At 39.3% G+C, this 27,716-nt stretch overlaps 1 protein-coding gene across 4 annotated transcripts in view; it reads right to left on the reverse strand.

Moving 5' to 3' along the window:
* LGI1 (leucine rich glioma inactivated 1) overlaps positions 1–27,716 on the reverse strand; it is a 46,189-nt gene that overhangs the window by 5,419 nt on the left and 13,054 nt on the right. For 3 of the 4 annotated variants that reach the window (XM_010589106.2, XM_003409227.4, XM_023546915.2), the window contains 3 exons: positions 15,844–15,915; positions 15,672–15,743; positions 4,047–4,118 (listed from right to left, as the gene is read on the reverse strand). In XM_010589106.2, coding sequence (XP_010587408.1) covers positions 4,047–4,118; positions 15,672–15,743; positions 15,844–15,915 — 216 coding nt within the window. The remainder of the gene's footprint in view (positions 1–4,046; positions 4,119–15,671; positions 15,744–15,843; positions 15,916–27,716) is intronic. The other variant, XM_010589107.3, reaches the window with a different exon arrangement.

The following is a 27,716-nucleotide window of genomic DNA, read 5'->3' on the forward strand; positions in this document are numbered from 1 at the left end:
ATACACATATATATAGATACTTCTATCTATGTACACATATGTACACATTTGTACCTACCTGTACGCATATATACCTATACACATACGTATGTGACCATACACTTGTTTTTTGGTTATTGTTGGTATTGTTGCCAAATTATATATGTCATATTCTTTAGCACAAACATCCTTTTCTCTTGTGTACCCCTTAGCAATACCGTTTACTTTGGTCAAGCTGTGTTCATTACACCCACATTTGGTGCTACTTTTCCCATCACCAAAAATAACAAGTATCTGCAATCTAGAGAGTGATTCTCCTGCTCCATCCCTGGTAAGCACCAATGAACATTGGTCTCTGTATATCTATCTCTTCTTATATTTTTGTAAAAGTGGGATTATACAATATTAGTCCTTATGTGATTGACTTACTTTACTTAGCATTATTACAGTGAAATGAGTTCTTTTGTGTGGCCTTTTGCCTTGGTTCTTTGGAAAAACAGCTTGAAAGATGTTTCCCCTAACCCTTGAGGCATTATCTTTGCCCCATTTTTCTACCCCAGAAGGTTTGTTACTTTTGTCCAGGGTAATTGACATTTCTTGGGTAATTTGCATAAACGACTTTGTTTTGATACTTTTTGTCTGGTCCTGGGCTCCAGCCTGCCCTGTGATTGGTATGGACCTTGCAGGGATTGGTCAATAAAAAAAAATAAGGTCAATAGACTATGGAAATGAGGTGAGTTGTACCTCAGCTGTGCCTACTATGCAAATGAAGTGTCTGTGGCCTACTCAGAGGGTATTGATTTGTTTGTGGCCCTACTGGGAGGGGACATGTCTTGAAATTGACAAGGAGTTGTGTATATATGTATGTAGCCAGTTCCATAGAGGTTGAGCAGACAGAAGCAGGAAGAGAAGTAGCAAGAAGAAACAGAAGGAAGAAAGAAGAGAGAAGAAGCAGAGGGAGGAAGAAGGCAAAAAAATAAAAAGAGCTGTAACACAGGTCAAGGGCTTTAACACTGCAGACAGCAAGAGACCTGGAAAGGGCCCAGAGGCAGAGTTGGCAGTGACAGACAGCAGGACATAGAGGAGCCTGTCCTCAGGAGGCAAGAAGAACCTGTTCTAGGGGACTGAGAGGAGCCTGTCCACAGGCCGAGAGGAGCTAAGAGAGCTGTTCTGCACTGAAGAAGGGAGACTCAGCCTACATGCTTGCTGATCCTGATTCCTGAGTTGTACCCTGTTCCTTAAATAAGCCACTTAACTGTTAAGTATGGTCTGTGAGTTCTGTGTGGCCATTGCAGTGGATTAACAAACCCAGAAAATAAGTAGACAGTGCTGCGAGAGGGATGGCTGGTATCAGAACTGGTAAAAGGTTGGAGAGTGGAGTTATGTCTGACTTTCACCTCACAGGGATCAGCCTTGGGCTGATCTTGATTCTCATTATCCCGCATGAAGTTAGACAGATTCTAACAGTGTTGACATTACTTCTCCCACCATTTTACAATTATGTCCTCCAGATCCATCCATGTTATAATATGTTTCACAGACCCATCATTGTTCTTTATGGTTGCATAATATTCCATTGTATGTATGTACCACATTTTGCTTACCCATTCATCTGTTGTAGGGCACTTAGGCTGTTTCCATTTTATATATTTTTTGCTATTGTGTACAACGTTGCAATGAACATAGGTGTGCATATGTCTGTCCATATCTCTTTTATTAGAGCTTTAGGGAATATACCTAGGAGTGGGATTGCTGGATCATAACCCCAGTGTATCCTTGAGGGCTACTCAGTCAATGGAATCTCACTATCTTATTCCCTTTTGGATTCAAAGGTGGTTCAGTCTAGCACTGCACTGTCCAGGAGAAATATAATGTTAGCCACAAATATAATTTAAAATTTTCTATGTCCACATTTAAAAAGTAAAAAGAAACAAGTGAAATTAATTTTAATAATATGTCTTATTCAACCTAATTCATACAAACAAAATATTATCATTTCAACATGTATTCAATATAAAAATTCAGGTATTTTACATCCTTTTAGAAATACTAAGCCTTTGAAATCCAGTGTGTATTTTACACTTATAGTGTATCGCAATGTGGATGTTAAATTTTCATCAGAAATACTTGGTCTGTAATTAGATTTCATAAAATTTACAGTTAAAAAAAATGTATTCACACACTCGACTTGTTCCAAACGTACTTAAAAGCTTTCCAATAATTGAACTGAGGATCAGTGTTTAAATTTAAACTTTTAAAAACTAAATAAAATGTAAAAGTCAGTTTCTCAATTGCACTAGCCACATTTTAAGTGCTCAGTAACTATATGTGTCTAGGTGGCTTCTGTATTAGACAGAATAGGTCTAGTGGAGAGAATGTATCATATTTAATTAAATCGAGTGAGCTGTTTGCTTTTCTTCTTCCTCACAGACATAATTAATCCTGATCCTATTCTATGGGCTACAAATTCAATTTAACAGGAAATGACTTTGACACAGCAGAGTTAACCCAGACATACAATAACTTATGCCCGTAATAAATTATACAACACAGATAGTTTAAATTTCCATATATGACCCAAACTCACCAGGTTGTCTGTTTATTTGCATTGCTAAATGTCCAGGAATTCTAACTCTCCTTAAAATCTTCCTTGGTCACACAGAATTCCTAAGACAGATACTGCCTACTCTTCACACTGCAAGTAGATAATTTTTTAAATGCCGAAGCTTTTAAAAAACTCTTAGGGGACACATATATTGAAGAAAACAACAACAACAACAAAAGTCCACTAAAAGGCAAGTTGGTTTGGTGCTTATACTTCTAAGATAATTTTTCATCTGGGCATATCAGAATAGGCCCAAGAGGCCAAACCCATTATGGGATTTCCTGGGGAGACTGAGCCAATTTCAAGTGTTTTTTTCCTAGTGTGGAGTACAGGCTGATGCAGGGATGGGCCAGAGGGTCCCCAATGAGCCGCATCCCCAAGTCCGCCATGGAGTAGCATCTAACTTCCAGAACATTCCCAGAACTGACCTCATCTCCCAAGAATAATCTCAACCAGAATTACGAGTGCCAATCTTTCGTGATCTGTCCAGGACTCTCCTGGAAGTGTCCTGATCCAGACACTCACTTAAAAATATGCCATCATTTAGGAATTGGGGTGACAGATGGGGGAGGGGGTGAGGGAAATACTGCAAGGAACAAAGAAAGTTTTTCATTAACTTGGGGATATGAAGTTAAATACTAAGTTTAGAAGAAATTACTTGACAGTTTTTTTTGTTGTTGTTATTAAAGAATAGTTGTTTTGAGTTTATATAATATAGCAAAGTACCAGAATAATAAGAAATCTTTTGCTTTCATGTATATCCTTTCGTTTATTCCTGTATTCTACCTTATGACATTTAAATACCCTTCTGGTTTTCTGGAGGGCACTTAATGAAGGGAAATTGCTTTTCAGCATATATTACTTGCTTTGCTTACAGCAAAATATACAATTCCTTGCAATGATCTTTCATTCTGAAGCTTAAAAGTCAAAGTTTGAAAGCTCTTTTGTTTGAAAAAGGGTCAAAAATAATTAAGTTCATTCCCTTCCTGGGGCTTAAGCCAAATTCCTGGGGATTAAGCCTGAAGTTGTTCATTCTAATGAGAAAAAAAGGCAAACTTTTCTCCCTTCCCCCACTTCCTGCTCCATTTCTCTGTTGACTGACCAACCCATGGGTGTAACCTTTCATCTTTGCTATGTCAGTTTCCCAGACTCCTTTATGTTTTTCCTTTGTAACCCCATTTCCTGGACCTCATGAGAAAAAGAGGGAAAAGGTCTATCTAGGCCTCCCTTTTGCACCTTCGCAAGTCCTTTATTATTACTCTCTCCCACACAAACACAAGGCTTTGTCAAAGAGATGCCTGCATACTCTGTATTCGGAGTTTCCAACAGCAAATACTGTAGAAGACCCAAAAGTCAATCCAATTACCACAAGCCAATTTAAAACTCTAATAGTCAATACCAGGTCCTCTTGTTAGTGATAGCAAATTAAGTAATGAATCAGTGACTTTTTAATTCCTCTTACACATTTGTTAAGGAATCCAGGCCTTTGAAAATATCTTTTGGGAGTGTCTGGAGATTGTTGTTTGCAAGGCTCCTGGAAAAAAAAGAGAAAGAGTGATGTAAACTGTAGTCATAAAGTAAATAAATGCATTTAACGATAAACATTGGCTGTGAGTCTCTTTTGTTCTTTTTCTACACTAAATTACTTGCAGCACTTTTTTTTTTCTTCCTTCTAAGATACTACTGTTACTATTGCTATTGTATTGTATTTTCAATTCCTGGCCTCTTTACTTCAACACCCACTCAGTATTTATGGCACTTTATATACCATGGTAAATTAAAAACAAGCAAACAAAAACGACACCTGGCCATTGATTTTGTTTAGAACAGAATATGAGATTCACACTCATAGATGTCCAGACAAGGCTGACAGCATCCATCTCCAATGCCTCTCTCCTCACTCAAGCTGTACCTTCTAGTCCTTTGCTCCTCCCCTCTTGCTCCAGAGAGCAGCTAAGCTCCAATTATTCCACCTCAGACAACAGCTTTCTCACAAATAACCATCTATTCATTCTCCTGAGACATCTTCTTTCCACTTCCTTCAGTTCTTGCCCTACTGTTACGGATTTTTTTTTTTTTTTTTCTCTTGCTTTCCTGTTTTTCTTCCATGAATTGCTAAAATGATTCTAACCAAGATTAACAAGTACAAAATAGTCCTGATAGTACCCAAGAGAAGGAAATGTTGTGTATATTACAGGAAACGCAGACATAATGAAGTACGGATGCTGTGATGGGACGGCACCAGGGCTGGCACTCTTCTGTTGGAACCTGCACTGCATGTATAAATGCTACATACTTTCCTGTAAGGCTGATTTCACAAACGAAATAAAAAACAAAAGAGCCTATGCCGTTGGCCTCCCAAGCCCTTTAAAATTCTCTCAAATTCCCTTCGAAACACTCTCAAAAGTCTTCTCTCTACTCTACCTCCTTTAACTAAGTATGAGATTTTTCAAGTGCAAATTCAAGATTTTTAAGATCTGTTTTTAAATTTATTATCCTGTTTTTCTGAGTTTTAGAAATTACTACTAGACTGGCAAATTTTTTTCAATAAACCTTGGAAGGGAAGAATGAGAACTGGCTGAGAATGTTCTAGTCCCAATGATGTTCCATCTTGTGCTGAAGAGCAAGGCTTTGGAATCATTCTGAGTTGGATTTGAATCCTGGCTCCACTATTTACTCACTGGGAGACTTTGGTCATGTGTCTTTTCTGAGACTCAGCTTTTCATTCTTAAGTGGGGTGTAATAATACCTATCTTATTAGATTGTTGGAAGGTGATAATTTGGGACAGTGCCTGTCACCTGTACTGCACTCAATAAAAAGTAGCCGTGAGGAGGGGGAGGATGGGAAATGATGAAGGGCTTCTGTGTGTATGCTGTCCAAGAAACAACGTTCAGGAAACTGACCATACGAATGAGCTGTTATGACTATACAGTAGTTTTAATAAAATGCTGCTAAAGAAGAATATTTAAGGGAACGCATCCATAATTCAGCTTACTGACTGGTGTGTGAATGAAGAGATTTCTTGGCATCTTGCTCCAGTCCAGAGTCATTCCCATGATATGTCTCAATTTATCTTCTGGCACAAAGTGTCTTAAAGTTCTCATGCTAACTGCTCCTAGTGAACATCCCTCCTCCAGAAATCAGCAAATGACCCAGCTTTCTACATGAATGTAGAAATCAAATTATTTCAGAGGGCCATGTTGCTTGTCCCCAAGCTGTCTCTTATCTTCCTTCTCTAGAGTGTGATGGCATGAAAGAGTATGACCCTGAACCAGTGTGGGGGGATCTTCTTCCTCTTCAAAAGTCTGATAGCTAAGGTATCCTGGCAAGGATGGGGGTCAAATCTGTGGTGGATTTTAAAATTAAATATGAGTGCTTTCAGGAATAAGAACAGGGAGGATGTGGAGCCAGAAGGAGATGAGAGGGAGAGAGCCAAGGAGCCAGAGGCAGCCACCAGTTGTCAGGAAAAGGACTTTATATGTGGTATGAATTTAGGAAACCAGCCTGTCAGACTTGCTTTAGGGCTTCTTGAACTCAACAGCAGAGTGCAGTGCACATGACGGGCCAGAAATGGATATCTGGGCCTGAGCTTTGGCTGTTTCCTTTTCTATCAAGCGAATGATCACTTGGTCAGAATGATCTCCATGTTCTATTCCTGCTCTTCAATCACCTTTTTAAATTTTTACTGTGAGAGGCTTATGGCTTTGACTTTTTTTTTTTTTAATAATTTTTATTGTGCTTTAAGTGAAAGTTTACAAATCAAGTCAGTCTCTCACATATAAACTTACATACACCTTACTACATACTCCCAATTACTCTCCCCCTAATTTTTTTTTAATGAGACAGCCCGCTCCCTCCTTCCAGCCTCTCTTTTCATGACCATTTTGCCAGCTTCTAACCCGCTCTACCCTCCCATCTCCTCTCCAGACAGAAGATGCCAACATAGTCTTAAGTGTCCACCTGATGCAAGTAGCTCACTCCTTATCAGCATCTCTCTTATGGCTTTGTCTTTAATGAAAATCAAACGATGCTAGGAGAAGCAATACTTTAGGCCATATAGTTATGAGTCAATGAGTTTGAGAACAGGAGAGGACACCAGAATATCTGATTGGGGTGGAGTGGAGCTGATTGGGTGATGAGAAGTTTGAGCAAAACTTTCATCAATGTTAATTTTTTTTTCTGGGATGATACTGCTGTGAATACTAAAAACCAAATCTGTTGCTGTCGAATCAATTCCGTAGTAACTCTATAGGACAGAGTAGAACTGCCCTGTAGAGTTTCCAAGGAGAACCTAGTGGATTTGAACTGCTGACCTTTTGGTTAGCAGCAGTAGCACTTAACCACTACACCACCAGGGTTCCCGCTGTGAGTACTAGAAGGATGTTTTTCTTTCCATTGTATTCCCAGTGCCTAGGGTCGCTTTGAGTCACAATCCACTCAATAGCAACGGGTTTGATGTCTTTTTTTAGCATAGTGTCTGACACATAGCAACCCTCAGTAGATGCTTTTGAATGAATGAATGGAGCAAGCTAAGCAAGAGGGGTTAAGAAGTGCATGAGGAGGAGCGCCAATCTAAACAAAGAAAAAAGCCGAACAAGTACCTCTTAGGCCCCTTGTGCCAAGACACCGAGTTAGGGAGAAATTCAAAGCCCTGTGAATTACTGTGGCCAACCTACCACCACATCATGTGGGCCTCCTGCTCACAAAGGGCCGTCCTTCCCCTCAGCTTCCCAGTGCTCATACTTCCAAAGCAACATGGAGGCTCTTTAAAGTATGCCTTCAGCTAAGCCGCATTCGCTAAGTCCTAACTCAGAGTCTACCTAAGAAATTCTTTAAAACACCCAGCATATTCTTCATGCAACTCAACATTTGGTTGCTCTGCACTGGCTGAGTAGGGTCAAACCTTCTCAATAACAGATGACCATTCCTTTCTAGTAGAAATCATGGCCATTCCTTCCACTTTGGTGTTCTCATGGTTTGCCTGAGAAAACCTCTGATGTGACTATGGAAACCATGGGCAAGTCCTTTCTCTGAAGCAGACCAGATCGGCTCAGACAGCACGTTTGTTTCAGTTCCACTGGGCTCTGCCGCTAAGAAAGCATCGCCCACAGCCATCTGGGGTGCCCCCAGCCTCCCTGCAATGCAGACTCTCAGCTTGGTTTTGCGTCTCATTGAACATGCGGTGCTTTAAGTGCAATTACTTTAATCTCATATGAAATGTTTGAAGGGGATAAATACACTATGGAAATTGGAATCCTGATCCAGGGCCAACAGAGGTCAAGCAGCAGGTTTTAGCTTATTCCTATATAATGCGACTTACTACAAACTAGGCTCTGTTCTAAGCATTTTGCTTTTATTAACTCGATCAACCTCATAATAATCTTGGGAGCTAGGTACTGTTATCATCACCCCAATTTTACAGATGGGAAATCTGAGATACACCGAGGTTAAGTGAACTGCCGAAGGTTCCACAGCTGTTAAGAGGAAAAGCTAAGCTTTGAACCCAGGCAGCCTGGTATCAGAGATTACCTCTTAACCACTACATAACATGACTTCTTTGCATATATGTCATTGTGAGAGCTGAAATGAAGATATCCTGCACGACTGATGGGGGACATATGGGTGTTCTGAATGTGGGAACTCTTACGTACATCTTTTATACTCCCACAGTGTCTGGTACAGTGCTGACAACTCCACAAACACCTATAGATGGATGACAATTTTCCCAAATATTTTTGTACACATATGCAAACAATCCTGTCTCCACTAGGCCTTAGCCATAGTGACATGTATGTGATAATCAAAGAAATACTACTAAAAAGCTCATGGATATTGGCAGAAATCAATACATGATGTTTAGGGATTTTGTCATCATTGGCCATAAACTAATTTAATATCCTTATTTTTGTTCCCATATAAAAGTAATACATGCTCATCAGAAAAATTCACACCTCGATAAAATATATTAACTACTTGCAGGATTCCAAACCTTAAAGATGACCAATATGCATAACATAGGACAGTTTTTTTAAAAATAAAGTAATTGAGCGAGGGTCCCAGGACTTGACAGGCTTTGTAAGGACTTAAATATAAGGAACACTCTCTTTTCTGAGGGGTAATTTAGAAGGAAGGGATCTTCATTTATTTATTTTTTAATAATTTTTATTGAGCTTTAAGTGAACGTTTACAAATTAAGTCAGTCTGTCACATATAAGCTTATATACACCTTACTCCATACTCCCACTTACTCTCCCCCTAATGAGTCAGCCCTTCCAGTCTCTCCTTTCGTGACAATTTTGCCAGTTTCTAACCATCTCTACCCTCCTATCTCCCCTCCAGACAGGAGATGCCAACACAGTCTCGTGTGTCCACCTGATATAAATAGCTCACTCTTCGTCAGCATCTCTCTCCAACCCATTGTCCGGTCCCTTCCATGTCTGCTGAGTTGTCTTCGGGAATGGTTCCTGTCCTGGGCCAACAGAAGGTCTGGGGACCATGACCTCCGGGATTCCTCTAGTCTCAGTCAGACCATTAAGTATGGTCTTTTTATGAGAATTTGGGGTCTGCATCCCACTGACCTCCTGCTCCCTCAGGGGTTCTCTGTTGTGCTCCCTGTCAGGGCAGTCATCAGTTGTGGCCGGGCACCATCTAGTTTTTCTGGTCTCAGGATGATGTAAGTCTCTGGTTCATGTGGCCCTTTTTGTCTCTTGGGCTCTCAGTTGTCATGTGACCTTGGTGTTCTTCATTCTCCTTTGCTCCAGGTGGGTTGAGACCAATTGATGCATCTTAGATGGCCACTTGTTAGCATTTAAGACCCCAGATGCCACATTTCAAAGTGGGATGCAGAATGTTTTCATAATAGAATTATTTTGCCAATTGACTTAGAAGTCCCCTGAAACCATAGTCCCCAAACTCCCACTTTTGCTCTGCTGACCTTCGGAGCATTCAGTTTATCCTGGAAACTTCTTTGCTTTTGGTCCAGTCCAATTGAGCTGACCTTCCATGTATTGAGATTGTCCTTCCCTTCACCTAAAGTAGTCCTTATCTACTAACTAATCAGTAAATAACCCTCTCCCACCCTCCCTCTCTTCCCCCCCTCGTAACCACAAAAGTATGTGTTCTTCTCAGTTTATACTATTTCTCAAGATCTTATAATAGTGGTCTTACACAATATTTGTCCTTTTACCTCTGACTAATTTCGCTCAGCATAATGCCTTCCAGGTTCCTCCATGTTATGAAATGTTTCACAGATTCATCACTGTTCTTTATCAATGCGTAGTATTCCATTGTGTGAATATACCACAATTTATTTAACCATTCATCCGTTGATGGACACCTTGGTTGCTTCCAGCTTTTTGCTATTGTAAACAGAGCTGCAATAAACATGGGTGTGCATATATCTGTTCGTGTGAAGGCTCTTATTTCTCCAGGGTATATTCTGAGGAGTGGGATTTCTGGGTTGTATGGTAGTTCTATTTCTAACTTTTTAAGAAAACGCCAGATAGATTTCCAAAGTGGTTGTACCATTTTACATTCCCACCAGCAGTGTATAAGAGTTCCAATCTCTCCACAGCCTCTCCAACATTTATTATTTTGTGTTTTTTGGATTAATGCCAGCCTTGTTGGAGTGAGATGGAATCTCATCGTAGTTTTAATTTGCATTTCTCTGATGGCTAATGATCGAGAGCATTTTCTCATGTATCTGTTAGCTGCCTGAATATCTTCTTTAGTGAAGTGCGTGTTCATGTCCTTTGCCCACTACTTGATTGAGTTGTTTGTCTTTTTGTGGTTGAGTTTTAACAGAATCATACAGATTTTAGAGATCAGGCGTATAGATTTTAGAGATCAGGTGTATTTATTTTTTACTAAACTCTTTTTAATTGTACTTTAGAAGAAGGTTTACAGATCAAACTAGTTCCCCATTAAACAGTTAATACCCATATTGTTTTATGACATTGGTTAACAACCCCACAACATGTAAACATTCTCCCTTCTGGACCTTGGGTTCCGTATGACCAGCTTTCCTGTCCTCTTCTACTGTCTTGTTCTTGCCTCCGGGCTGGTGTACCCCTTTAGTCTTGTTTTATTTTATGGGCCTGTCTAATCTTTGGCTGAAGGATGAACTTCAGGAGTGACTTCAGTACTGAGTTAAAAGGGTGTCCAGGGACCATATTCTTGGGGTTTCTCCAGTCTCTGTCAGGCCAGTAAGTCAGGTCTTTTTTTGTGAATTAGAGTTTTGTTCTACATTATTCTCCAGCTCTGTCTGGGACCTTCTATTGTGATCTCTGTCAGAGCAGTCAGTGGTGGTAGCTAGGCACCATCTAGTTGTACTGGCCTCAGCCTGGTGGACACCATGGCAGTTGTGGCCAATTAGTCTTTTGGACTAATCTTTCCCTTGTGTCTTTAGCTTTCTTCATTCTCCCTTGTTACCGAAGGGGTGAGACCAGTGGAGTATCCTAGATGGCCGCTCATAAGCTTTTAAGACCCCAGATGTTACTCATCAAAGTAGAACGTAGAACATTCTCTTTATAAACTATGTTATGCCAATTGAGCTAGATGTTCCCTGAGACTATGGTCCCCACAGCCCTTAGCACAGCAATTTCGTCCCTTAGGGAGTTTGGATGTGTCTGTGGAGCTTCCATGACCTCGCTAGGGAAGGGATCTTTAGTAGATAAATCTCCTGAGGTAGATATATAAAAAGATGAGATAAGTTCATTGTTTCTTCAGGCACTAACTAAATTTATATAAGTGCTCAGCTGGCCCCTATAAGCAACTATAATGTTAGACCAATCTAGAAGGTTATGTCTAATCCCAACTATCTGCACTTGTGGACTAAGAGCGAGAGTTAGGCTCCTGTCTACAAGATCTTCCCTTTTTTCCTCTATATATATATATATATATATTTTATATTTGTTTCTCAAATCATGTTCCAACCAGCTCAGTAAAATCTTTCTGGTCTTGCTAGAGCTAATATGGTAGACAGGGCACTAGATTCTCATGAAACACCTGGTGGAAATTTCTGGCTTTACTGCTTACTAATTAAAAAAAATTAGGGAGCCCTTAAATTAAGGGTGCACCTCTGTGTTCCCATTTATTGATGAGGATAGTGCTACTGCCCTATTGTGAGACTATGATGAGGTCAAGAATATGAAAAAGCTTTGTAAACTGTTCCTGCAGTACACACAGGTTAGAGGGTGAGGCAACAATGCCTCACTGCTTGAATGTTTGCCCTTGATTGGGAAGAACTGGCCTGAGGTGGAGAAAAGTACACTTGGAAGGCAAAAATGTTAAAAAGGCAATTCATGACTCAAATAAATGTCAGATTTATTTATATGTGATAAATAATAGAAAATGGATTTGAGGTCCTAAGCTGGTAATCAGAGAAATATATGGGTTTCATAATCTTTCTACTTCACCCCTTCTTAAAAGGTAGAAAGAAAAAAGGAAGAAAGGAAGGAACTACACCTTAAAGAACAGCATAATTAGAAAGCAGAACATAAACTGGGGACAAAGACAGTAAGGAAATATTTGGTTCTCTAATTCCTGTTGGTAGACTGAGCTCCTCTAGTTTGGAACTGGATCTCATTCATCTTGGTAAACCCTACTCCTTGTAAAGTGTGTGGCACATCCTAGAGACTATTTAGGATGAATCATATGGCACTGCTATTTTTCTAGATCAAAAACAGTCTAATATTGGCAATGTCATGCAGTTTAGCTTAATAAGTACTAGATAAAGATGCAAGAGACGGAATACTACCCAACTCATTCTATGAAGCCACCATCTCCCTGATACCAAAACCAGGTAAAGACACCACAAAAAAAGAAAATTACAGACCTATATCCCTCATGAACATAGATGCAAAAATCCTCAACAAAATTCTAGCCAATAGAATACAACAGCGTATCAAAAAAATAATTCACCACGACCAAGTGGGATTTATACCAGTTATGCAAGGCTGGTTTAATATTAGAAAAACCATTAATGTAATCCACCATATAAATAAAACAAAAGACAAAAACCACATGATCTTATCAATTGATGCAGAAAAGGCATTTGACAAAGTCCAACACCCATTTATGATAAAAACTCTCACCAAAATAGGAATTGAAGGAAAATTCCTCAACATAATAAAGGGCATCTATGCAAAGCCAACAGCCAACATCACTCTAAATGGAGAGAGCCTGAAAGCATTTCCCTTGAGAACGGGAACCAGACAAGGATGCCCTTTATCACCGCTTTTATTCAACATTGTGCTAGAAGTCCTAGCCAGAGCAATTAGGCTAGACAAAGAAATAAAGGACATCCGGATTGGCAAAGAGGAAGTAAAATTATCTCTATTTGCAGATGACATGATCTTATACGCAGAAAACCCCAAGGAATCCTCCAGAAAACTACTGAAACTAATAGAAGAGTTTGGCAGAGTCTCAGGTTATAAGACAAACATACAAAAATCACTTGGATTCCTCTACATCAACAAAAAGAACATCAAAGAGGAAATAACCAAATCAATACCATTCACAGTAGCCCCCAAGAAGATAAGATACTTAGGAATAAATCTTACCAAGGATGTAAAAGACCTATACAAAGAAAACTACAAAGCTCTACTACAAGAAATTCAAAAGGACATACTTAAGTGGAAAAACATACCTTGCTCATGGATAGGAAGACTTAACATAGTAAAAATGTCTCTTCTACCAAAAGCCATCTATACATACAATGCACTTCTGATCCAAATTTCAATGTCATTTTTTAAGGTGATAGAGAAAGAAATCACCAACTTCATATGGAAGGGAATGAAGCCTCGGATAAGCAAAGCATTACTGAAAAAGAAGAAGAAAGTGGGAGGCCTCACTCTACCTGATTTCAGAACCTATTATACAGCCACAGTAGTCAAAACAGCCTGGTACTGGTACAACAACAGACACATAGACCAGTGGAACAGAATTGAGAACCCAGATATAAATCCATCCACATATGAGCAGCTGATATTTGACAAAGGCACAGTGTCACTTAATTGGGGAAAAGATAGTCTTTTTAACAAATGGTGCTGGCATAACTGGATATCCATTTGCAAAAGAATGAAGCAGGACCCATACCTCACACCATGCACAAAAACTAACTCCAAGTGGATCAAAGACCTAAACATAAAGACTAAAACGATAAAGATCATGGAAGAAAAAATAGGGACACCCTTAGGAGCCCTAATACAAGGCATAAACAGAATACAAAACATTACCAAAAATGACGAAGAGAAACCCGATAACTGGGAGCTCCTAAAAATCAAACACCTATGCTCATCTAAAGACTTCACCAAAAGAGTAAAAAGACCACCTACAGACTGGGAAAGAATTTTCAGCTATGACATCTCCGACCAGCGCCTGATCTCTAAAATCTATATGATTTTGTCAAAGCTCAACCACAAAAAGACAAACAACCCAATCAAGAAGTGGGCAAAGGATATGAACATGCACTTCACTAAAGAAGATATTTAGGCAGCTAACAGATACATGAGAAAATGCTCTCGATCATTAGCCATCAGAGAAATGCAAATTAAAACTACGATGAGATTCCATCTCACTCCAACAAAGCTGGCATTAATCCATAAAACACAAAATAATGAATGTTACAGAGGCTGCGGAGAGATTGGAACTCTTATACACTGCTGGTGGGAATGTAAAATGGTACAACCACTTTGGAAATCTATCTGGCGTTTTCTTAAAAAGTTAGAAATAGAACTACCATACAACCCAGAAATCCCACTCCTCGGAATATACCCTAGAGAAATAAGAGCCTTCACACAAACAGATATATGCACACCCATGTTTATTGCAGCTCTGTTTACAATAGCAAAAAGCTGGAAGCAACCAAGGTGTCCATCAACGGATGAATGGGTAAATAAATTGTGGTATATTCACACAATGGAATACTACGCATCGATAAAGAACAGTGACGAATCTGTGAAACATTTCATAACATGGAGGAACCTGGAAGGCATTATGCTGAGCAAAATTAGTCAGAGGTAAAAGGACAAATATTGTGTAAGACCACTATTATAAGATCTTGAGAAATAGCATAAACGGAGAAGAACACATACTTTTGTGGTTACAAAGCGGGGAGGGAGGGAGGGTGGGAGAGGGCTTTTTACTGATTAATTAGTAGATAAGAACTGCTTTAGGTGAAGGGAAGGACAATACTCAATACATGGAAGGTCAGCTCAACTGGACTGGACCAAAAGCAAAGAAGTTTCCAGGATAAAATGAATGCTTCAAAGGTCAGCGGAGCAAGGGCGGGGGTTTGGGGACCATGGTTTCAGGGGACTTCTAAGTCAATTGGCAAAATAATTCTATTATGAAAACATTCTGCATCCCACTTTGAAATGTGGCATCTGGGGTCTTAAATGCTAACAAGCGGCCATCTAAGATGCATCAATTGGTCTCAACCCACCTGGAGCAAAGGAGAATGAAGAACACCAAGGTCACATGACAACTGAGAGCCCAAGAGACAGAAAGGGCCACATGAACCAGAGATCTACATCATCCTGAGACCAGAAGAACTAGTTGGTGCCTGGCCACAACCGATGACTGCCCTGAGAGGGAGCACAACAGAGAACCCCTGAGGGAGCAGGAGATCAGTGGGATGCAGACCCCAAATTCTCATAAAAAGACCATACTTAATGGTCTGACTGAGACTAGAGGAATCCCGGCGGCCATGCTCCCCAGACCTTCTGTTGGCACAGGACAGGAACCATTCCCGAAGACAACTCATCAGACATGAAAGGGACCGGTCAGTGGGTGGGAGAGAGATGCTGATGAAGAGTGAGCTAATTATATCAGGTGGACACCTGAGAGTGTGCTGGCATCTCTTGTCTGGAGCGGGGATGGGAGGATAGAGAGAGAGGGAAACTGGCAAAATTGTCACGAAAGGAGAGACTGAAAGGACTGACCCATTAGGGGGAGAGCAAGTGGGAGTACGGAGTAAGATGTATGTAAACTTATACGTGACAGACTGATTGGATTTGTAAACGTTCGCTTGAAGCTTAATGAAAGTTAATTAAAAAAAAAAGTAATAGGAACATTTATACTTACAGGTGAATTAAAGACTTGAGTCCCCGGAAAGTATGTCTTGAAATTGACTTGATGTTGTTGTTTTCTATGAATCTGCAACAGTTTATAATATTTTTATCAGACAGCTGTAGGAACCAGCAAGCACAAGGTCATGAATCATTACGATTAAAAACAAAAAAGTCTTTTTACTTACAAATACTCTAAATGTGGAAGACCAATAAATGCATCATCACTGATCACATCAAAGGAGTTCGATGTGAATAACCTGCCCAGAAAAGTACACAATGAAAATGGTTAAACTGCCAGATTGTCAATCTTTGCTGCTTTTATCTCTCAGAGAAATGAGTGGGTTGTATACAGAAAAGTGTCTGGATGTCTGCCTTATACAGTGTTATTTATGTAGGTAATATTTGCAGCTTTTTTTTTTTTTCTTAAACCTCCAATTATCTCCTCCCCAAACGCTCGTCGAGGAGGTGCTTTGCATCCCACTCCTCACAGTCATGGCTATCACATGCCCTGGGTATCATTCCGAGGGACAGTTGGAGCATCCATGGTAGGGGAAGAGGCCAAGTCAAAATTTTGAATGTTTTCATGACAAAGACACTTCCAGAATCATTTCTACTTGCTGGAGAAACCTCTGGAGCGTTTTGAACCAAAACAATCGTGCTTTGGGGTTCCAAGCCCAGGAAACCTAGAAAATTTTAGCTCCATGTCTGGTTATGCTGTAATATCTTATAGCAGACAAGGCATTGGTACTGGCTAGTGAACACCAACTAACCCCCTTCTTCGAAAATAGAACTGGTTAGAGATGGAAAACAATGAGGCTTAGGAGGAGTCTTAGGCCCGTTTTATTGCTAAATAGTTGGAAAAACACTTGCTTTTGGACAAATTGATTCGCATTTTCAAAATCCACAGGGATTTGGTTTCGAAATTAGCGATGAAAAAGAACATGAACCAGCAGTCTCCACACCCTGTTGGACTCTTAGGAGAACTTGCCAGTTTTCTGAATGTGAGGCTTGAGAGGTGTTATTAAGCCAAATAATACAAAGCATTTTTTAAGAGTATTAATTTATAAAATTCATTTCTATAAATGTGCTGACTCAAGTTGAAAATATGGTTAAAATGGACTGATGACAAATTTACCATGGGTTCAAGTGATGTTCCGTTTACCTTTTAAGGCTCTCGTGGGTGAACATGGTGATTTTATGTGTAGCTATTTTCTAAAATCCTATAGTGGTCTTGGACCAGACTAGACATTTGACATAATTTGACAATTTGCATCTCATACATACTGTACGATTCCATTCCTATAAAGTTCAATATTCTGTTACTCAACCCCGTGAATTTTAATTTTGAAATCAAGGGATTAAATATAACTGCCACTAGTTTTTGTAGTTACCAACTAGCTCAGTGACTTCATCTCTCTGAGCCTGTTAAATTAGGGGATTAAAACTATATCTCACTTTCTGAAAATGAAGAAATTTAAAAAAATGTTTTTATTGAACTTTAGATGCAGGTTTACAGAACTAGTTTCTTATCAGTTAGGACACACATTGCTGTATGACATTGGTTAACAACCCCACAACATGTCAACACTTTCCTTTCTCAATCCTGGTTTCCCTATTACCAGCTTTCCTCTTCCCTCCTACCTTCTAGTCACTGCCCCAGGGCTGGTGCACGCCTTTAGTCTTGTTTTGTTCCATTGGCCTGTTCAATCTTTGCCTGAAGGGTAAACCTCAGGAGTGGCCGTATTACCGAGGTGAAAGGGTGTCCAGGGGCCATACTCTCAGTGTTTCTGCAGTCTCTGTCAGGCCAGCAAGTCTGGTCTTTCTTTTTGAGTTAGAGTTTTTTTTCTATATTTTTCTCCAGCACTGTCCATGACCCCCTACTGTGATCAGTCAGTGGTGGTAGCCGGGCACCATCTAGTTGTACTGGACTCGGTTTGGTAGAGGCCATGGTAGATGTGGTCCATTAGTCCTTTGGGCTAATCTTTCCCTTATGTCTTTAGTTTTCTTCATTCTTCCTTGCTCCTGAAGGGGTGGGAGCAGTGGAGTATACTAGATGGCCACTCAAAGGCTTTTAAGATCCCAGACGCTACTCACCAAAGCAGAATATAGAACATATTCTTTATAAACTCTGCTATGCCAGTTGAGCTAGATGTTCCCTGAGACCATGGTCCCAACAGCCCTCAGCCCGGCACTTCAGTCTCTTGGGGAGTTTGGATGTGTCTATGCAGCTACTATGACCTTGCCTCGTACAGGTTGTGCTGGCTTCCCCAGTATTGTGTACTGTCTTACCCTTTACCAAAGTTAGTGCTTATCTATTGTCCATTATGTGTCTTTCCATCCCTACCCCTCCCCTCCCTCATGACCATCAAATATTGTTTCTTTTTGTATGTAAACCTTTTCATGAGTTTTTACAGTTGTGGTCTCATACAATATTTGTCCTTTGGTGATTGACTTATTTCACTCAGCATAGTGTCCTCCAGATGCATCCATGTTATGAGATGCTTCACAGGTTCATCGTTGTTCTTTAGCATTGCATAATACTCCATTGTGTATATGTACCACAGCTTGTTTACCCATTCATCTATTGATGGGCATCTAGGTTGTTTCCATCTTTTTGCTATTGTGAACAATGCTGCTTTGAACATGGGCGTACATATATCTATTCGTGTGACAGCTTTTATTTCTCTAGGATATACTCCTAGGAGTAGGATTGCTGGATCATATGCTATTTCTAGCTTTCTAAGAAAGTGCCATATCATTTTCCAAAAAGGTTGTATCATTTTGTATTCCCATCAGCAGTGTGTAAGAGTTTCGATCTCCCCATAAAATCTCCAGCATTTGTTATTTTCTGTTTTATAGATTCATGCCAGTAATGCCAGGGTAAGATGGTATCTTATTGTGGTTTTGATTTGCATTTCTCTAATGGCTAGAGATCATGAGCATTTCCTCATGTGTCTGTTGGCTGCTTGAATGTCTTCTTTGGTGAAGTGTCTGTTCATTTCCTTGGCCCATTTTTTAATTGGATTATTTGTCTTTTTGTTGTAGAGGTGCTGGATTTTCTTGTAGATTTTAGAGATTAGATCTTTGTCTGATTTGTAATAGCCAAAAATTTTTTCCTAGTCTGTAGGTTCTCTTTTTACTCTTGTTGAAGTCTTTTGATGAGCATAAGTGTTGAATTTTCACAAGATCCCAGTTATCTAGCTTATCCTCTGGAGCTTGTATGTTGTTGGTTGTGATTTGTATCCTGTTGGGTTAATGCCCTGTATTAGGACCCCTAGAGTTGATCCCATTTTTTCTTCTAAGAACTTCATAGCTTTTGGCTTTATGTTTAGGTCTTTGATCCATTTTGAGTTAGTTTTTGTATATGGTGTGAGGTATGGGTCCTGTTTCATTTTTTTGCAGATGGACATCCAGTTTTGCCAGCACCTTTTGTTAAAAAGATGGTCTTTTCCCCATTTGATGGACTTTGGGCTCTTGTTGAAGATCAGGTGACTATAGGTGGATGGATTTACATCTGGGTTCTCAATTCTGTTCCATTGGTCAATGTAATTGTCATTGTACCAGTACCAGGCTGTTCTGACTACTGTAGCTGTATAGTAGGTTCTGAGGTCAGGTAGCGTGAGTTGTCCTACTTTATTCTTCTTCTTCAATAGTGCTTTACTTATCCTGGGCTTCTTCCCTTTCCATATAAAGTTAATGATAAGTTTTCCCATCTCTTTAAAGAATGTTGTTGTGTTGGAATGTGGATCAGTAGAAAATTTATGAAAATTTATTTGACATCTGAGATTGCTTCAAAATAATCAGGAGTAAGCAGCAGTGGACTAGAGATGAATTAGGCATGAGTTGATAATTTTTGAAGCTGAAAATTGAGTACATAGGAGTGTATTTTTCTATCATTTCTACTTTTATATATGCCTAAAATTTTCCAAAAATATGGGGGGAAAAAAAACCCACCAACAATGAACCAGCCAAACAAAATTAGGTGATCTTTTGCACTTCTTCAAAAGTTATCAATTCTGGGGTAGTGTTGGATTAATTCTCTTTTAAATCCTTTACCTCCATACACAACAGAGCATGGCACTAAAATTGTCTAGGTTTCCCAGGCTTTGAACTGTGAAGCAACCACTGTTTTACTCCAGAATGTTCCAGAGATTTTTCTAGAGCAATGGATTGTCCCTCTAATATCATGGCTTTACACTTAGGTAATTCATTAGGGCCTGAAAAGTTCGTAACTAGTGAATGGTGATGCATATTCAGGCCCCATAGGTATTCAGATTCAAAGGTTTATGATTTCAATCACAACTTTGGCGATTATGTTTTCTCACTTTAGGTTCAGGAGGACAACAAGATTGCTCAGCCTACGCCAGGTAAACTAACCCAAGAACTTTGTTAGGTTGGAGACTTTTGCTTCACTCTGTATAGAAGGTACAAGGGATGAAGAGAGAGACTGGAATAAGGCAGAAATGGGCACAGAGGAATAAAATAACTCCGAGGCTCACTGGTTTGCAACTGTGCCATAATTGGAACAGCAACTTCATAATCACACACTTCAACCCATCAGAAGAAATAGGTTCTCATCACTAGTCCCTCTTTTGTTGAATCAGATGAAAAATAGAGTGGGGAATGGATATTAGTGAGCAGAACTTGCCCATCCAAGACAGAAAAAAAACAGAGGATTTCTGCCAGAATTTTTGTCTGCTTGTTCATTACTTATCCCCTATACTTATAATAGGGTCTGTCCCTTAGTGAGCACTGAATAAATATTTGTTAAACAAAGAAGAATTTCCTTTGCATTAAATTCTGATAATTACTAGATTACTACACTGAATGTTCTTTACAACAGGGACTTACCCCTATTTGTTTTTGAGTCTACAGCATAGTTCATAGTTGAATAATATTTGTTGAACTAGATTTCAGGAATTAAAACCTCTGGCTATAACTGCAACTACATGTAAAAATATGGATGAATCTCTCGAAGCTAATGCTGAGGGAAAAAAAGCCAGAACACAGAAGAGTACATCCTATACGATTCCACTTACATAAAGTACAAAACCCAGCAAATTAACCTATGCTGCTAGAAGGCAGGATAATTATTGCACTCAGAGGTGGCAGTAACTGGAAGGAGACACAAGTAATAATGATAATGTCTGGTTTTGGGGGCATAATGATAATGTTTGGTTTTTTTGACTCAGATGCTGGTTACAAGGGTGTTCAGTTTGTAAAAATCATTGAGACAAGTTGTTATTGGGTGCCGTCGAGTAGATTTTGACTCATAGTGACTCCCATGTGACAGAGTAGAACTGCCCTATTGAGTTTTCTTGGCTGTAATCTGTCAGTTTGTTGTATTGTGGTGGCTTGCATGTTGCTGTGATACTAGAAACTTTGTACCGGTATTTCAAATATCAGCAGGGTCACCCAAGGTGGACAGGTTTCAGCTGAGCTTCCAGACTAAGACAGACTAAGAAGAAGGACCTGGCAGTCTAATTCTGAACAAAATTGGCCAGTGAAAACCTTATGAATAGCTCAGAACCTTGTCTAATAGAGTGCCAGAAAATGAGCTCCTCAGGTTGGAAGGCACTCCAAATACAAAAAGGGAAGAGCTGCCTTCTCAAAGTAGAGTCGACCTTAATGATGTGGACAGAGTCATGACCTTCATTGGCTGTTGTGGCACAACTCAAAATGAGAAGAAACAGCTGCAAACATCCATTAATAATTGGAATGTGGAATGTATAAAGTATGAATCTAGGAAAAATGAATCAAATGGAATGCATAAACATTGAAATCCTAGGTATTAGTGAGCTGAAATGGACTAGCATCAGCCATTTTGAACCAGAAAATCATATGGTTTACTATGCTGGGAATGACAACTTGAAGAGGGATAGCATTGCATTGATTGTCAAAAAGAACATTTCAAGATCTATCCTGAAGTACAACGCTGTCAGTGATAGAATGATATCCATACACCTAGAAGGAAGACCAGTTAATACAACTATTACTCAAATTTGCACACCAACCACTAAGGCCAAAGATGAAGAAATTGAAGATTTTACCAAGTTCTACGTTCTGAAATTGATTAAACATGTATTGATAATTATTGGTGATTGGAATGTGAAAGCTGGAAACAAAGAAGAAGGATTGGTAGTTGGAAAACACGGCCTTGGTGGTAGAAACAATGCTAGAGATCATATAATAGAATTTAGCAAGACCAACAACTTCTTCACTGCAAATACCTTTTTTCAGCAACTATGCACGGGGACCTCCGCAGATGGAATACACAGGATTCAAATCAACTACATCTGTGGAAGAAGATGATGGAAAAGCTCAACACCATGAGTTAGAGCAAGGCCAGGGGCCAACTGTGGGACAGACCATCAATTGTTCATATGCAAGTTCAAGTTGAAGTTGAAGAAAATTAGAACAAGTCCACGAGAGCCAAAGCACAACCTTGAGTATATCCCACCTGAATTTAGAGATCACCTCAAGAATGGTTTGACACAATGACCACTGATGACCGAAGACCAGGTGAGTTGTGAGATGACATCAAGGGCATCACACAGGAAGAAAGGTAGAGGTCATTAAAAAGGTGAGAAAGAAAAGACAAAAATGGATGTGAGAAGAGACTCTGAAAGTTGCTCTTGAAGGTAGAGTAGTTAAAGCAAATGGAGGAAATGATGAAGTAAAACAGCCAAGCAGAAGATTTCAAAGGGTGGCTTGAGAAGACAAAATAAAGTATTATAATGAAATATGCAAAGACCTGGAGATAGAAAACCAAAAGGGGGAACATGCTCAGCATTTCTCAAGCTGAAAGAACTGAAGAAAAAATTCAAGCCCCAAGTTGCAATATTGAAGGACATGGGAAGATGGAAGAAGAAAGAAGATGGAAGGAATACACAAAGTCACTGTACCAAAAAGAACTGGTTGACATTCAACCATTTCAGGAGGTAGCATATGATTAAGAACCAATGGTACTGAAGGAAGAGGTCCAAGCTACACTGAAGGCACTGGCAAAAAAACAAGGCTCCAGGAACTGATGGAATACCAATTGAGATGTTTCAACAAATGGATGCAACAAATGGAAGCATTCACTCATCTATGCCAGGAAATTTGGAAGACAGTTGCCTGGCCAATTGACTGGAACAGATCCATATTTGTACCCATTCCAAAGAAAACTGATGCAACAGAATACAGAAATTATGAAACAATATCATTAATATCACACATAAGTAAAATTTTGTTGAAGATTATTGAAAAGTAGTTGCAGCAGAACATCAACAGGGAACTGCCAGAAATTCAAGCTGGATTCAGAAGAGGCTGTGGAACTAGGGATATCATTGCTGATGTCAGTTGAATCATGGCTGAAAGCAGAGAATACCAGAAAGATGTTTACCTGTGTTTTATTTACTATGCAAAGGCATTGAACTGTGTGGATCATAACAAATTACGGATAACATTGAGAAGAAAAGGAATTCCAGAACACTTAATTGTGCTCATGAGGACCCTGTATTTAGACCAAGAGGCAGTCATTCAAACAGAACAAGGGGATACTGCCTGGTTTAAAGGCAATCCATATGCTGAGCAAATAATCTGAGAAGCTGGACTATATGAAGAAGAATGTGGCATTAGGATTGGAGAAACACTCATTAAAAACCTGTGATATGCACATGACATAACCTTGCTTGCTGAAAGTGAAGAGGGCTTGAAGCACTTAGTGATGAAGATCAAAGACCACAGCCTTCAGTATGGATTACACCTCAACATAAAGGAAACAAAAACCTTCACAACTGGACCAATAAGCAACATAATGATAAATGGAAAAAACATGGAGTTGTCAAGGATTTCATTTTACCTGGATCCACAGTCAATGCCCATGGAAGCAGTAGTCAAAAAATCAAAAGACACATTGCCTTGGGCAATCTGCTGCAAAAGATCTCTTTAAAGTGTTTAAAAGCAAAGATGTCACTTTAAGGACTAAGGTGTGCCTGACCCAAGCCACGGTGTTTTCATTTGCTTTATATGCACGCAAAAGCTAGACAGAGAATAAGGAAGACCAAAGAAGAATTGATGCCTTTGAATTATGGTGTTGGTGAAAAATATTGAACATGCCATGGACTACCAGAAGAACAAACGAATCTGTCTTGGACAAACTACAGCCAGAATGCTCCTTAGAAGCAAGGATAGCAAGACCTCATGTGACATTCTTTGGACATATTATCTGGAGAGACCAATCCCTGGAGAAGGACATTACATTTGGTAAAGTAAAGGGCCAGCAAAAAAGAGGAAGACCCTCAACGAGATGGATTGACACAGTGGCTGCAACAATGGGCTCAACAATAAGAACAATGATTGTGAGGATGGCGCAGGACCAGGTAGCATTTCATTCTGTTGTACATAGGGTCACTATGAGTTGGAACCGACTCGATGGCGCCTAACAGCATAATAACAACAATCTTTATAGAAACAGATCACGAGGTCTTTCTCCCTCAGAGTCACTGGGTGGATTCGAACTGCCAATATTTCAGTTAGCAGTTGAGCACTTAACTGTGTGCCACCAGGGCTCCTTCACTGAGATATACACTTACGATTTGCAGCTCCTTTGCTGAGATGTACACTTAAGATATGTGCACTTTTTCTTATATGTTTATTATACTACAATAATAAGGTTCTTATAAAAGCTTAAAAAATCCCTAAGATAATAATAATACCATAGTGCTTGAATTATAAATTTAATTGTTGTTTTCTATAGACAACTATTCTATCACATGATGCATAAAACTGTACTACGTTCTAAATATAGTTGAGTGGGCCATCCATTTCATTATCCTATGTGTACTTAAAAAATCTCCTAGAGAGCTTCAAAGATGCCAATAATCAAAGTAGCTCAAACAACCAGTCTATTTGAGCATATCGAAACAAAACAAGAAGCTAGGACACAGTAAGCAAACATAAAATAAATAAATATAATAACTTACTGATGGCTTGGAGACAATAGTCAATACCAAATCACATAAAGAGTCAGACCATGACGGCTTCAGCAAGCTATCAACACAAAGAATCAAGAAACCTCCTGGAGGAAGAAAGTCTTGGAATTACTGGAGGTAGAGTTTAAAAGATTGATATGCAGTGCTCTTCAAGAGATCAGGAAGAAGATCAGGAAAAACACAGAACAAGCAAAGGAACACACAGACAAAGCAATAGAGGAAGTTACAAAGGTTATACAAGAGCATAATGACAAATTTAACAGGCTGCAAGAATCCACAGAGAGACAGCAAATAGAAATCCAAAAGATTAAAAATAAAATTTCAGAATTAGACAATTCAATAGAAAATCATAGGAGCAAAATTGAGACAACAGAAGTCAGAATTGGTGGGATTGAAGATAAAGCACTTGATGCCAAATTATTTGAGGAAATATCAGATAAAAGAATTTTTTAAAAATGAAGAAGCCCTAAGCATTATGTGGAACTCAATCAAGAGGAATAACCTATGCGTGACTGGAGTAGCAGAACAGTGGGGGATAACAGAAAATGCAGAGAGAATTGTTGAAGCTTTTTTTGCAGAAAACGTCCCTAATGCAGCTATCTACAAAGGGGAGTCAATAAGACTAAACTCTGACTACTTAGCAGAAACCATGCAGGCAAGAAGGCAATAGGATGACATACATAAAGACTTGAGAGAAAAAATTGCCAGCCAAGATGTATACATCCAGCGAAACTGTCTCTCAAATATAATGGTGAAATTAGATACACAGAAGTTAAAGGAATTTTTTAAAAACTAACTCAAATTACAAGAAATACTACAGGGAGTTCTTCAGTTAGCAAATCAATAACATTAGCTAACAACCCAAGACTAGAACATAGGACAAAACAACCAGATACCAACCTAGATAGGGAAGTCACAAAAATAAATCAAAGCTAAAACGCTGAAAATAGGGAAACAGAGATGTCAACATGTAAATGACAATATTAAAACAAAAAAGAGGGGCTAAATAATGTAGTCATAGAACTTTCATATGGAGAGGAAGTCCAGGCAATATCAAGAAATAAAAGATTGGTTTAAACTTAGAAAAATGGAGGTAAATATTAAGGTAACCACAAAGGAAACTCACGATCCTACACATCAAAATAAAAAAAGAAAAACATAAAGACTCAGCAAATACAAAATCAACAACAATGAAAAAGATGAAAAGAAAATGCATAAAGAAAAATGGCTTAGCACAGAAAATTAAGTGGAACAAAGCAGCTGTCAACAACAACACACACACACACACACAATACATCAAAATGACATACCTATCAATAATTTATCAATAATTACACTGAATGTAAATGGACTATGGACACTGAAGTGTATCTGGCCCAATAACAAGCCATAATATTAAGATCAAACATATTTAGAGGAATCAATAAAAAACATAAGGATTGGAGTTTCATTCTCTTTATTTTAAACGATCTAGGAGACTTTTGTTTTTGTTTTTTGTGATTTAAGTGAAAGTTTATAGCTCAAGTTAATTTCTCATGCAAAATTTTATACACATATTGTTATGTGACCGTAGCTGCAATTCCCATAATGTAACAGCACACCCCCCCTTTCCACCCTGGGTTTCCCATGTCCATTCAGCCAGCTCCTAGCCCTTTCTGGCTTCTTATCTCACCTCCCGACAGGAGCTGCACATTTAGTCTTATGTATCTACTTGAACTAAGAAGCACACGAGTATTTTGTTTTATAGTCCAGTCGAATCTCTGTCTAAAGAGTTGGCTTCTGGAATTGTTGTAGTTCTGGGTTAACAGAGAGTCTGGGGCCATGTCTTCTGGGGTTCCTGTAGCTTCAGTCAGACCACTAAGTCTGATCTTTTGATGTGAATTTTGAGTTCTGCACCACTCTTTTCTCCTGCTCCATCAGGGACTCTCTGTTCCGTTCCCTGTCAGGGCGGTCATTGGTGGTAGCCAGGCACCATCTAGTTCTTCAGGTCTCAGGTTGATGAAGTCTCTGGTTTATGTGGCGCTTTTGTCTCTTGGGCTAATATTTTCCTTGTCTCTTTGGTGTTCTTCATTCTCCTTTGCTTCAGGTGGGTTGGGACCAATTGATGCATCTTAGATGTCTGTGGATTGACACAGTGGCTGTAACAATGAGCTCAAGCATAACAATGATTGTAAGGATGGCTCAGGACCAGGCAGTGTTTCATTCTGTTGTGCACTGAGTCACTATGAGTCAGAACCGACTCAACAGCACCTAACAACAACAACAACAACAACAACAGATGTCTGCTTGCTACCTTTTAAGACTTCAGATGCCACTCACCAAAGTGGGATGCAGAACATTTTCTTAATAAACGTTATGCCAATTGACCTAGATGTCCCCCAAAACCATGGTCCCCAGGCTCCCACCTCTGCTACTCTGTCCCTTGAAGTGTTTGGTTGTGTTCAGGAAACTTCTTAGTTTTCAGTTTAGTCCAGTTGCGCTGACTTCCCCTGTATTGTGTGTTGTCCTTCTCTTCACCTAAGATAATTCTTGTCTACTCTCTAGTTAGTGAATTCCACTCTCCCTCCCTCTCCATCTTGTAACCATCAAAGAATGTTTTCTTCCGTGTTTAGACCTTTTCTTGAGTCCTTATAATAGTGGTCTCATACAATATTTGTCCTTTTGCAACTGACTAATTTCAGTCCGCATAATGCCTGGAATCTGGAAGCAGATTCACCCACGTCATGAGATTTTTCCTGGATTCATCCTTGTTCTTTATTTTTGCGTAGTATTCCACTGTGTGTATGTACCAGAATCTATCCATTTGTCTGTTGATGGGCACCTAGGTAGTTTCTATCTTTTTGCTACCTTTATTCTTTTTTTTTTTTTTAAATACTTACTCAAATTCACCCAAGGTGTTTCGTTGAATAATTAAGTCCTCCCCAGCTTGTAAGCATTACTTCCTTCAATTTCTGATATTTTATTGGATTTTTCCAAGAACAAAATCTTAGATTTATTACTGCCACTGCTACCTAATTTATTATTTTTACTCTTTATAATTTATTTTCTCCCTATTTCCTTAAAGCAGCTTTTGCTCACCT

Source organism: Loxodonta africana, chromosome 16 (genome assembly GCF_030014295.1).
Source record: "Loxodonta africana isolate mLoxAfr1 chromosome 16, mLoxAfr1.hap2, whole genome shotgun sequence".
Classification (NCBI taxonomy): Eukaryota; Metazoa; Chordata; class Mammalia; order Proboscidea; family Elephantidae; genus Loxodonta; species Loxodonta africana.